This window comes from Danio aesculapii, chromosome 9, assembly GCF_903798145.1.
Source record: "Danio aesculapii chromosome 9, fDanAes4.1, whole genome shotgun sequence".
Taxonomy (NCBI): Eukaryota; Metazoa; Chordata; class Actinopteri; order Cypriniformes; family Danionidae; genus Danio; species Danio aesculapii.
Window position 1 is genome coordinate 19,494,531 of NC_079443.1, and position 13,592 is coordinate 19,508,122.

The 13,592-nt window shown below is 36.3% G+C and overlaps 1 protein-coding gene across 1 annotated transcript in view; it reads left to right on the top strand.

Annotated features, from left to right (window-relative positions):
* Positions 1-7,896, top strand: part of gdap2 (ganglioside induced differentiation associated protein 2) — a 56,099-nt gene extending 48,203 nt beyond the window's left edge. Inside the window, exon 14 of the mRNA XM_056465156.1 lies at positions 6,899-7,896. Coding sequence (XP_056321131.1) covers positions 6,899-6,940 — 42 coding nt within the window. The 3' untranslated portion in view covers positions 6,941-7,896. The remainder of the gene's footprint in view (positions 1-6,898) is intronic.
* The last annotated feature ends 5,696 nt before the right edge of the window (positions 7,897-13,592 follow it).

Sequence of the window (13,592 nt, forward strand, 5' to 3'; positions counted from 1 at the left end):
ACCCACTTTTTATTTTTAAACACATTTTTCCTTCTATTCATATCAATGCAGGAATGCTTACATGAAGTATCTAAATTAAATAAAAGCTAAATTAAATTAAAAATCGCAGCACTATAAAGGAAGATAGAGAATATTGCATGCATTTTGGATTCATTATGTGTTGAATTTATGTTTTTAAAAAATGCGTTGCAGAGATTGATGCCATATGAACATCATTGCTGTATACAAAAGAAGTTGTGCATTCTCAAAGTCCAGTGATTGCTTTAAACAAACAAATTAATATATATACTTTGCGTATTTTACTTGGGAAAACTTATAATTTATTACATTCCAAAGCTTTATATTGTACTTTTTACTCAACTAAATTAATATATTTAATTTATACATTTATTTTTTGGTGTCTAAAAGGCTGATGTGGTTTTGTACAACTGTTGGTTGATTGCAGCGACTGCAGCATAAAGCAAATTTCCCTAATATGGGGCTATAAGTTTTACCTTACCTACCTTAAAAACACACGTTGTTCCTTGTTGTTTTGGACTGGCAGAACATGATGGCAGTGTCTCATCTCGCTGATTTATTTGTTTATTTTGTTTTCAATTTAGTTCTTAAATAATAACAAACAATTATTTTGTGAATTAAACCAGTGATTTTCAACCACATTCTTGAAGGACCACTAACACTGCATCTTTTGGATGTCTCTTTGTCTGTCATACCCATTACAGGTCTTTTATTTTTTCCTCAAATGTGTTTTTTATTAAACATCTTAGATATGAAACATGCAGTAGAAATTGATTTTTAACTTTTTTCTTTTCTCGTTTAGACAACAAACAAGCAAAACCTTTCGTACACATACATTTCGGTTCTATAAAAATATATGAATAATATTGTAAGAGGCTAAATTATCATATGCATTTGTTTATATGACAAAACGTGTCTTTTTGACTCAAGAAGGTCCATACGGACTCCAAAGGCAGATACTGATAAGATCAGGGCCTGGTGTGTGGACTTTGGGGGTTTTACGATGTGGTCACATGTTGATTGGTCAGTTTGAATCTCTCAGTATTTGGGTTTTTGTCACATGATCAAGAAAGATACAAAATAGGTGGTAAAACGCTGCTCTGCCTCTTTTCTTGGCCTGTCTTTTCCTGGTCTGCTTTCCTGCTCTGCTCCTCTTCTCCTCTAGAGTCTATCTTCTCTGACTCTACTGCAATCAGGCTAACTTCTGGGCCTGCTCTCTTTGTTTCTCTCTCCCTCCCCCTGTGTCTCTCCTTCTACCTCTGGTAACTTTTATTTTACATTTAAGCTGGGTACAATTTATATCATATGTTTTATCATTTCATATTTGATCATTTTGTACAGTTATTTAGTAATTAATTCAGTTGTAACCATAGAGAATTATTGTCATTAAATCATTTCATTTTCAAGTATTTGTGAATTACTTTTGATTTAACATCAACACTTAACTGTTCCATATTGCAATACAATACAATCACATAATATCAACCCTCTCCCACGTTTTTAGCTGTTAATAATGCCCTTATTTTCGTTTTTGGTATGAGATTGCAGAAGAATGGTTTGACTAGAATGTACAGTTTTTTTACCAACATACTGATAACTTTTTAGTCATTCGGCAGAACTACAGTTTGAACCGCTGTGGTTTAAAACCCATTCTTACAATATTTAAATAAAAAACAAATAAATAATAATATTAAGTAAAAACATATTTTACTCATATATATAGAAGGAAAGAAAAGAAAAGGAAAATTATAGCAAGGAAAGGTTGTACTCTTCTAAAATAACTGAAGGGTCAATCTTCTTTATGTGATCTAAAACATGTTGCCAAGTGAGAAAGAAATATATCAGTACAACCTCTTACAGTATATCATATTTTTTCTAAGGTCAGGTGGTGTAAAGGTACCATAAAGGTTGGAGGAAGATTTTCCTTCCATTTGAGCAATATTAACCTAGCTAAAAGTGTAGCAATGCAGTCACATTTATCTTAATTTTATTAAAACATAAGTACTGTGGTGTAATACCAAATATTAAAATTATGGCCTCAGGTTTTATATAGGTACTTAATGTGTTTTACAGGTCTTTCAGTCTTTGCTAATGAGCTGAAGATCTGAATCAGGTGTGTTTGATTAAGGAGATATGGAAAATGTGCAGAGCTGGTGGTCCTCCAGGAACGTGGTTGAGAAACACTGAACTAGACTAACCTGTGGCTTGTACCTTAAAGCCGGATTAGCAAGTTAAGTTTCAGTTTGGTTTGCACCAGTCTTGAGTTTTGAGTACCATCAATGTAGCTCAGGTTTAGTGGCTCTTTGCTGCCGTAATATCTTAAACTTCAGTTAAGACTTTCTTTCTTCTCTTGAATGCAAAAGAAAAAAATTTGAAGAATGCTAAAAACCGGTAACCAGCAGTAGAAAATACTATGGAAATACCATCGAAGTCAGCAGTTACCGTTTTCCTGCTTTCTTCAAAATCTCTTTTGTGTTCAACAGAAGACAGGAGGTCAAACAGGTTTTGAACAAGTGGCAGCCGAGTAAACGATGACACAGTTAAAACAATTTTGGGGTTTAAAAGATCTGGGGTGCGTTTCCCAAACAACGATGTAACTCGTGGCTGAACTATCATAGTACGATGCATTGTTTGGGAAAAGAATGATGTAGTGACAAGTGTTTCCCAAAACCTGTAGTTTCTCTGTCACAGATTCATCGTTTGAACCATGTTAGTTATAAAGTAAAACGCCCATAATGACGCTCTAAACTGGGTGGAGTAACAACTTCTTAAGAGCTTTAATAATTTGAATAATAATGATGATGATTATTATTATTAATATTATTAAGTAGGATATTGTTTATTTATTTTTTTATTTTTTGAAAAATCCACTTTTACAGTTTGACACAGTACCGATACTTTAATAAATAACCTGCTATAACTTTAAAATTGATTATAAATTAATATAATCTAAAATATTAATATAAATTAAAAGCATTAACGTATGCTATGTTTTTTTTGTTTTCACAAGCTTTGGAGACGTAACATAAATTCCGCTTTTTAAAAAATAGATCACCTATAGCTTTTGGGATGAGCCAGGGCTGTGTTCAAAATGAGATCAATGTTTTCAATGTGTACTGCCAAGTGAGGGCAATTGTAAACGAAGATCGCTAAAACTGAACTGTAAAAATACTTTGAAAGCAAATTACACCTAAGATAGATTACATTAATGTTTTTTTTTTTTTAATAATTCCAAGTTTAGAAAGTTTCCATGTTAGAATATTCTAAACCAATAGGGCATAGGCGGCATAACTGAATAGAACACAGCCAGGAACTATGTTTTTAACTACAGCTCCAGAGGTGTAGTCGCAAGCATACAAGTTTGCGATGCAGTTTGCGAATGTTCATTGGAACGACGGATTTGGGAAACGCTAAATCAATGAACTATGTTTGTAACGACGGAACTTGCGACCTTAGTTGACCTTAGTGTTCAGAAAAACACCCCTGGTCATTTGTGTGCTCTGAGAGTGAGAGAAAACACAAATGCTCCAACTCTCTCCTCATTCAAGATTAAATCCACTCTCTGCTATTTAGCTTTTAATGAATATCCTGTGCGATCTCCAGCAGAATTAGCATACATTTGACCTGAAGCACCTCCGCTAGATTGACTTCACAGCTTCAGGAAGTGAATCATCATCCCTCCTGTGAGTCACACAACAGCAGCATCAGACACCCATTAATTCACCGCACATCACTTTTCCTAAGTGCTCGTTTGGCTTTAGGAATCCCGTACGTACGATCTTCTCCAGTATATTCTACAAACCACAGCCTTCACTTTAAATATTTACCCACGGAATATTTGTATTCCTACGGTAAATATGACTTCTGCTGTTTGATGTGCAGTACAGCTGGATTTAAATCTTCATATTTGTGCCAACAGCTTTTCTAGGATGTGGGTGTGTCTGGGGCTTATGGTGTGGTAACCAGGGCTTTAACACTTTGACTTCAGGGCAGCACGATGTTGGGAAAAAACCTTGTATTTTAGATATTTAGTTTTTCTGTAATTTTTATAAATTGCAACATACAATTTCCCCATTTGACCTGAATAGCTCTTTTTCTTTTAAGAATATAGAATTTTAGATAAATTTTGGATGTATTTTAGGAGTGCACATGCGTAAAAGAGTAAACTAATACAAGCGTAGATAAACACAACACAGCAAAGCTACAAACGACCGTGCATTGCTTTTTCCTTGAGGAATCAAACATGATTTTGACACGAATTGAATAATCAAATGTAAAATAACACTGTTTTCATTGTGTAAATAATTATACATCATTCATTTTCTTTTCAGCTTAGTCCCTTTATTAATCCGGGGTCGCCACAGCGGAATGAACTGCCAACTTATCCAGCACATGTTTTACGCAGCGGATGCCCTTCCAGCCGCAACCAAACACTGGGAAACATCCATACACTCTCATTCCCACACATATACACTACGGACAATTTAGCCTTCCCAATTCACCTATAGCGCATGTCTTTGGACTTGTGGGGGAATCCGGAGCACTCGGAGGAAACCCACGCAAATGCAGGGAGAACATGCAAACTCCACACAGAAACGCCAACTGACACAGCCGAGGCGCGAACCAGCGACCTTTTTGCTGTGAGGCGACAGCACTACCTACCGCGCCACTGCGTCGGCGTAAATAAATATATATAATTAATTTTTAAGCAACAAACATTATAAATTATTGTGTGCAAATGGCTTAAGTTGGCTTGAAATACTTCATAGTCACAGTTAGAAACAGATGCACATATTCAACTTTCACTTTAAGATGGTGGTGCTCAAAGTTGGCCCATTGTAACCCTTGATTTGGCCCAACATCCCATCTGAGAGAAGAGTGAGAATGATAGAGAGGGTTGGAGCAAATGGCTTGTTTGTTTGTTTTATTGCTGAGCTACAAAAAAGCAAACTGAAATGAAATGCTTCATTTTAAGAGCTCCTATTATGGGTTTTTGAAAATGAGCTTCCATAGTGTAACACAGCTCTAAGTGAGTGAAAACATCCAGCTGAGGATTAAATCTAAATAGTTTAAATAGTTCAATTGTTTAAAACTATTGATTCTTTAACGAAATAGCCGACTTGGAGTTGAATAAATGAAGTGTGTTGGGTTCGGATCTTTTGCCTGAATGCGTCGACTTCGATGCGGTACATCACCAAATTTGAAGTGTCGGTTCCGGTAAAAAGTGAACGCACCTTTTCCTTTTAACACTTGCGGAGCTAGGGGGATCACGGGACTGATCATGAAACGAAAATGATGATCACTGACAGATGGAGATTCGGATGCAGGGAATAAAGGGTTAAAGTTCATTTTCACAACAATACCACAGTAAAGCCAACTTAGTGCTGTGTGTGTTCCTGTCATTTTTCTGATGATTGATACAATAACCTACGCTGCAATGTGCGATTCGTTGGCCGTTTGCTATTGAAGGAGTAGCAGAGACTATAATGTACAGGACTTTGTCAGTAACTGTTACAGTTCACATGGACCAGTTTCTTCTTCCTCCAGATCATAACATGTAATGTAATTAAAATTGTTGCCTCGTTTTCTGTAGTTTGCAAAATACAGTATGTATTTATTTGTATGTTGTAACTTGTAAACGCTCCGTGCGGCTTGTAGGCACTTATATATTATAGATCAGTGATTGTACTGTATCTCTCAGGTAAAATCTGTATGGGGCTGTTCACATATTGTGAACAAAACCACACTAAAAATGTGACAAAAAAATTCCTTAACCGATTTAAATGGTTTCTGAACTGGCGATCCTCTGCCGTTTGTCATTGCTATGGCCACCATTATACACATGCGCGGCGCAGTCAATTTTCAAAATAGTTCAACTTTAGCCACTGTGTGGATTAATACTGAATGTGTGTCGTTGTTATTACTTGGGGTTAGGGTTAAGAATACAGTAATATGCTGGTGTTTACCTGCATTGCTTTAATGCATTCCTGCATTGGGCTCTCACATACTCTGTGCTACTTCATAGCCGTGGTTGGCATCTCTCTCTGGCTCACGCTGAACCCAAGTCAACCAGTCACAACAGACTGGGTCATCGGACCAATCAGTGCAGTTTAGCCTCACGCTAAGGAGGAGTTTGGCAACAAATGAATCGCTGAACAAGTCATATGGGAGTCCTTGGGATAATTAGGTAAAAATAAATGCATATTATAAGACAATGAAAGTGTTTTTGACCTTGCACGCATATCAGCCTGTTGTTGGAGACCCTCGAAACCTAATAATAGGTTTATAATAATAGGTGCATAATAGGGCTCTTTAATATGTTTTAAATTAATCTGATTTTTAAAAAAAATGAAAATACTGTCAATCGACGGATAGAGGACTATGCAGAAGACATCAGTAAGAAAGTCAAAGCAAAAACGAGTGTAATTCTGTTATAAATGAGATTGTTTTTACTGAAAGTTCATTTTTTTTAAATTAAAATACTGGAATATTTAATATAAAGCAATGTTTTCTAGTCATTTTTAAATATTATTAAATAAATTAGGAAATTATCCAGGCAACTATATTCATCTTCGGCCATCTAGCCTCAATCAGGTTTGGTTTTTGGCTCTTAATAAGAAAAAGTTTGGGCACCCCTGCTCTAAGCTGAGGGTGACTTTGCAGTGACTCAGAAATATATGTTCAGAACTGCAGTATTAGGTCAACTATAATCCTAACTCAACATTGCAGATCCTGCGATGTGACTTGCGGATTCACACATTTAGATATCGATGTTGAATGATATTCTACTTCTTACAGTGCATCTCAGCCAGCACTTTACTTCTGTTTGTTTCTATGTCTTCGACTGCGCTTCTGAATATAATCTCTCTGCTCCTCCCAGGTTAACAGCCCTTATTACTCAGCTCAATCCTCAGGCCTGTGATGCTGTCAAATAAAGCCCAGCGTCGAAGAGCTGGACTGGGAAGACATTGAACTCGATGATCCCAAACTTAAGATGGACGCAATCAAAAGTGTCTCCGCCGTTCCTGACCGGCTACGTTTTCTGTGACAGCGAGAGACTGTTGATCAATAATGCTGTATAAACACAAACTTCTGGAACATGCTGAATGTGCCACAGAACTGTACCAAACACAAGTGAAGGAGCCGCTGGCCTGACCCAAGCTTTTTTTGGAGGTATGTGTGTATGTGTGTGTGGCTGAATTTAGCAAACTTTCATAACAACCAATATTTTGTACCAATGTGAAACACGTGTACCAGTGTCTGTGTTAATAATGGCTGGGAATAGCAGAAAGGGTTCTGGCTTTAATTTCTCATGTTCAAGTCCATCCAGTCATGTGAAAGAAATGTGGTTTAATTTCATCCCATGTTTGCACAGTCACCAGAAGGAGCAGCATTTGTTTTTATCTTCATTCTCTCTTTTTTTTTTCAAGCACTTTTACAGCTTTAAGGTATTAAACATCACTACTGTTTCTTGATTTTTGGCTTTGAGCGGACAAGCAATGAAATATAGTTCAGGTTGGCCTGATGGGATTTCTTTTGCCATATTAGCATCATCGTTTTCTTTCTGTTTCTTACAATATGGCCTTCAGTGTTGCATTGGATTCTCCTGAGGTACACTAAACTCCTATTTGGTCTTTTATTCGGGGGAGCAGACTTGCATTTATGGCCTGGCGCAGACAGAGTTTATGCACTGTAAATAAATGTTTGTAGATACTACACATGCAGTCTGTTACTATTCATTCTGGTTCATTTTAGTCAGCCCTTACTGTAGCGATGAAGTGATTTATGTGTTGAATTACACACCGTTTTAAGTGAAATGTGATGTATGGATATGATTATGAAGACAGCACTATTGAATAAAAACAGAATTTGATGTTATGGGTAATCTTGTTTTCAGTGTCTTCGCTGAGTTTAATATGCTTGATCTGTGTTGCGTTTAGTTTAAAAGGCTTCGTGTTTACAGGATGAAAATGCGGCTATTTATTTTAATAATGTGGTCTGAATTATTATTTGATTTTATATACATTTAATATATCATAGGAATTGTACTTTGATTTCACAAGGAGAGTCTGCTTAGTTTTATCATTTATATTGTGGTATTTTTAAAGCTATTAGATAAGATGTCAGTACTCCTTATCATATTTGAGGCGAAAATCACCGACTAAACATCATTCTTTAAAAATGTCAGATTAGGGAACGTGTCTTTTTTTCCACACAGAGGTTTAGATTAGAAATTACATAATTTTACAATGGAGTAACTATTGCAAATTGCAGGGTTTTCATTTTTTCGGGCTTATCAGGTGCAAAAATGCTTTTCTAGGTTAAGGGAAATGCTGTGCTTTGGTCAAAATCATCATTTGTAAGACATATTTGCTCTGTCCATCAAGGAAAATCAGTCATTTGATAAAATGGTCAGCCGTTGATGTTTTAATTGATAGTTATCCTGCCATTTCAGTTCATAATGGATTGCATTTATGAAATACAGTTGTTACCTAGGATTACACAGTTGAATTTGATCATTTTTAAATGCATTAAGATGATCTGCAGGTCTGGCTGGTGCATGTTTAGCTTAGCTTAGCATAAATAATTAAATCAGATTAGACCAGTAGCGTCTTGCGCAAAAAAATAAATAAAAAAAGAGTTTTGATAAATGTTCTATTGAAAGCTTGACTCTTCTGTAGTTACATAGTGTATGAAGACAAACTAAAAATGAAAAGTTGCTATAGTCTAGGCAAAATGGGATCTAAACTCAAATTCCAGCATAATAATCATGGAACTTCAGGTGGTTCCTACTTCAGAGCTGGAGCTCCAGCGAATCCTCTGTACTACCTCTGCAATTGATGTTACTGAAGGTTGGGGGTAGGGTTGTGGTAGGTGTTGGCAATAATGAAACACAGAAGGTTACAGTAAGGCGTAGGTTTAAGTTTGTGGTAAATGAAGACATTAATAAAACTCTCAGGAACTTTGCTGCTTCAGACACAATGGGGACAATTTTCAGGCACAGAAGTTCTCCCTGCCAGTCCAAGAGATCGCCTGAATGAATTAAAAATGGTATCTTGGGGCCTTGAACAACGTGGCGAGTTCCTTTTAAGCATCAAGTTTCTTATTAAAGGGCTAACCCGCCAAAAAAGTGAAAGTTCTGTCATCGTTCACACTCTTCACAAAAGACTTCTGAGTACGCTGAATACAATTTGAGATATGAAGAGTTTAGATGCAAAAACCTCTAAATGCCGTCTGAAATTTTCCTCTAAAATGAGCATTTTTTATCCGGCTCTTGTGTTTATGTTCAGTAATATCACTTTTATGGCAAAGAAAAAGTCCTTTTCCTGGTCTTTAAAGTGAAATATCTCAACATAAACAAAGGAGGCCGAGAAAAATCTTCATTTTCGGTGGAAATTTCAGACGGCACCTGAACTCTTTATATTTTAAATAATGTTGGCAACATCAGCCATTGGATTGCATTGTTTGTTTCTTTGTTTTGTCACTTTATAAGTATTCTCATGCTTGAAGTCAGTATTTATGAGCGGTGTTGGGCACGTTCCTTTCAAAGAGTAATTAGTTATAGTTACTACTCACAAATAGTAACTGAGTTACATAATTCTAAAAGTAACTAATTACCAGGGAAAGTAACTATTGCGTTACTTTAAAAAAATCTAATGACTATAAAATAAATATTAAAATAGTGTAGATTAGTGTACAATGTTTTATGTTGTTGTGGAACAATGTGAGAGACAACCATCAAATTTAACATATCATTATAAACATTAGAAAAATGGCAAAAGTAGTGCTTATAGTTTCAGTTTTCAAAAGCGAACTGGTTTTATTTGCCATCGTTCTAACTCCTGGTTGTTGGTGTGTGCGACTAACTGTGTGTGAGCTGCTGTATGAACACCCGCACTACTCTGCCTTTGATTGGCAAACGATGAAAATGTGCTCTGTCTGAGCCAATCATCAAGTTCTCAGTTACACCATGTTCACAGACACACCAATCATCATCACTGACTGATTATGTGTCCCGCCCCACCCCTAAACATAGACACACACACCCCAGATAACCCGGAAAAGAGGTTCTATGGCTGAGAGAGACACTGCTCGCATGAAAACCACTTCAGTGTTCTTAATTATAGTAACACACATTTTACTGTCAGATGCAGCGATGGTGTTGTAACAGGGGAAACAGTAATTCATTTGATTACTCATATAGGCCCACACGGAATCTGCACGTGCAGAATTCCTCAAAATTTCCGCAGATTTTTAGCCCATCATTAATTCTATTTAATTTACTTGAGTAAATGTGTGTAAATGTATATTTATTCAGTTTTTAAATTAATTTCAGTAATATTTTTGACTAATATAAAAATGTTCATCTGATTTATGTACAGTGCAGTTTGTACAGTAATATTTTCTGTCTTTTAATAGAGATATCATATGAGAGACTTGCTTTGTTTACCAAATAAGTGAATCTAATTTGATTTGCATCTTAATAATTAAATAAAAGTTTAAAAAGGTGTTATTTTTTTATTTTACATGTTAAGGTTTTAGTTCTGATACTCCAAAAATAATTCTGCCCAAATCTTGGCTAAATTTTTAGCAAAATTCTCCTCAGAAATAGCAAAAAACATCTGCAGATTCCGTCTGGCCCTACTTAAAAGTAGTAAGAAAGTATTTCTATCACTGTTCGTGAGAGGGGTCTGGATGCAGATTTGGTACAGTTGCAAGGTGAGCTGCATACACTGCTTTTAATGCGCACCCCCTTAGCCTACCCCGTCACTAGCTCCATTGAGTGCACTGTGTCTGACATTGCAAGTCTGAGACATGCAGTCTGCATCCAGATACTATTAGTATGAGCTTTGAATGTGAAAATACCTCTGTTACCTTTGCATATCAGCCCGTGCTAATTCTTCCCCCGGTCTTAACAAAACTCATTTTTCATGTTCATCCATATATTGTCAGTCAGCCTGGTCAAACAGCTCGTTCTACACTTCTGTCCTGCTGTTTGTTTTTAATCATGTAAGCAGCGCTGGTGAAGCAGCAGTCCAGCAGAGTGCCAGTGTCTCTGAGGCGCCGCATGCAGTGAGCCAAATGAATCAGTGTTTTAGAGAGCTCTCACTATGGCGGAGGGGTCAGCAAAGCTGGACTCAACTGGAACACCTGGACAAGATTGCTTTGGCTTCAGACTATGAATCACACAGAGTATGACTACACCATCAGAAATCAGCAGGGGGATCTGGGAAATGGAGACATGACCATCATCTTCATCACATGGTCTGAGCTGTCCTCAAATAACTCTCCTTAGGTCTCCATTCATAAAATGAATGAAACTCATTTCATCTTACTACATTCATTTTTACAGCGGCATTGTGCAACTGATGTTTTCCAATAATTAGTTGCTTAGGACATGTTTCAGGAATGCCTTTTTTCCCCCCCATATGATTTTGAATGTGATAATGAACACCCGCCGGTGACCTACACACACCTGCAGCTTCTCCACGATGGACGTCCAGCATTCTCTAGCCTCTGGCGCCTAGACTGCAGTTCTGCACAAGACGTTTGGACAGAAGAGAAATGATCATGCCCACCTGAGCCTGGTTTGTTTTGAGGGATTTTTTTCATTCACTTTCGTCAATTGGTGACTTGTTCCTCACCCCTGGCTTGCTTGGTTTGGGACTTGTGGAGCTGCGCATTGATGGATTTGCTCTTCAGTGTTTAGACTTTCAGCAGTAAAAATTAAACCACACTGAACTGAATTAAACTGAACTTCAACTCTGAAAACTGGACTCACACAGTTTCAATTTACTAGAACTTCTATGTTGAGCTGCTTTGACACAATCTACATTGTACAAGCGCTATAGAAATAAAGATGAATTGAATTGAAAAGTGATGTTTTGGATGTCAATAACTCACATGCCTGTAGACTGAACAACTTAATATAGAAGTGTAAGATGTCACCATTTCAACACCATCACACTTTTGTCATTACACAGTGGTATGATTAAAAAAAAATAACATTTTGGCACCCATTTTTAAAAGTTTACATTTTAAGGCATCCACAAAACTGGAGTACATGAATGGCTATATGTCAAAAAGAAGGTTTTTAGATTTTAGTTGAAGACTAGTATTGTGTAAACCCTTTGTATTTCTGGCATTTACGCGTCACCATCATGTCACTCCAAACCTGAATGGTTTGCTGCCTTCTGTGGAAGAATAGTATTTTTGAGTAGGTGTAGAAGAGTTTCGGTTACCATTGACTGGATTTAGTTTTTCTACAGCAGAGATCAAAGGAATCTAAAAGTGTTTGATTACCAATACTCTTCGAAATATCTCATCATACCAATGCTGTTTGACTTGCTTCTGGAGAACATAAAAGATATTGCTTTCCATAATATTGGTATCTTAAAAGTTTCAAAATCCCCCTCAGAAAAAATAAATTAATTTAAAAAAGTTTGACAATACCAAGATTCTTCTAAATGTGATTTGTGCATCCAATCCTCAGTGACTACATTTACATGGACATTAGTAATTGAATTATTTGCTTTAATCTGAATAAGACAATAATAAGATTAAGGTGTTTACATGAGTTGCTTTTTGAATGTTCCTTTCATGATCCCGTTTTACATGTTGTAGCTCATAATTTAATAACGTCATTGTGTTTCCACTCTATCCACATTTCCTCTGTAGTTTCATGTAATTTCGGGTGTGTCATTTTTAATTTAACTGCAGTTTGGCACTTTCACTTTCATTCAGGAACATTTCATGCTTGCCCCTGTGACAAACGAGATATTGGATGCGAGTTGGATGTGAGTTTTAATGAAATTTGATACCGCACGCCTTATGGGAGAAAAAACCCTCCACATTTCGCAATGTGTGTGTCTGTGATCCTTCACTGACTCGATAGGTGCAGAGAATAATTATACAGCAGTGTGTGTATAGACTATCCTATCGCAAATGCGGCAAAAATTCTACACAATGGTAATAGTTTGATTAAGGTGTTTACATGTTTCAACTGCACTTAAATATTGCGACTAAAATCGGCATACGCCACATGTCTTAATTCAATTACATCAAAAATGGCTGTTTACACGGCAGACTCTTAATCAGAGTATTGTCTTAATCGTATTAAAATCTGATTATTGGTGTCCATGTAAACATACTCACTGTCTTTGTGTGAAACAAAAAATAGATATTTTGAAAAATGTTGAAACTCAAAAAGTTTTAGTTTCAACAGAATTTCACAGACTTTCAAGGTTAGATGCCATTTTGAATTTAACCCAGATGAAAACAAGCTGTGAAGCATATACTTATAAAACGGTTTAGCGAAGCGTTAACTGGATGTTTTGTTTCATCATTTGGACAATTGCTGCATTCTTTAAAAATAGTGAACAGTCTGTTGAATGTTCTGCACTTTTAGATGTCAAAGTTTCATTTTCACCTCTACCCCAGGTAAGATCTATTGTGTATTTTTGTCCTTAATCTGTTAAAAAAAATACAGGGTTCAACACAATTCGTTCATGTTATCTTAACAGAAATGGATTCAGTTAACAAATTGAAGTGATTCGAACATAAAACAATTAAGT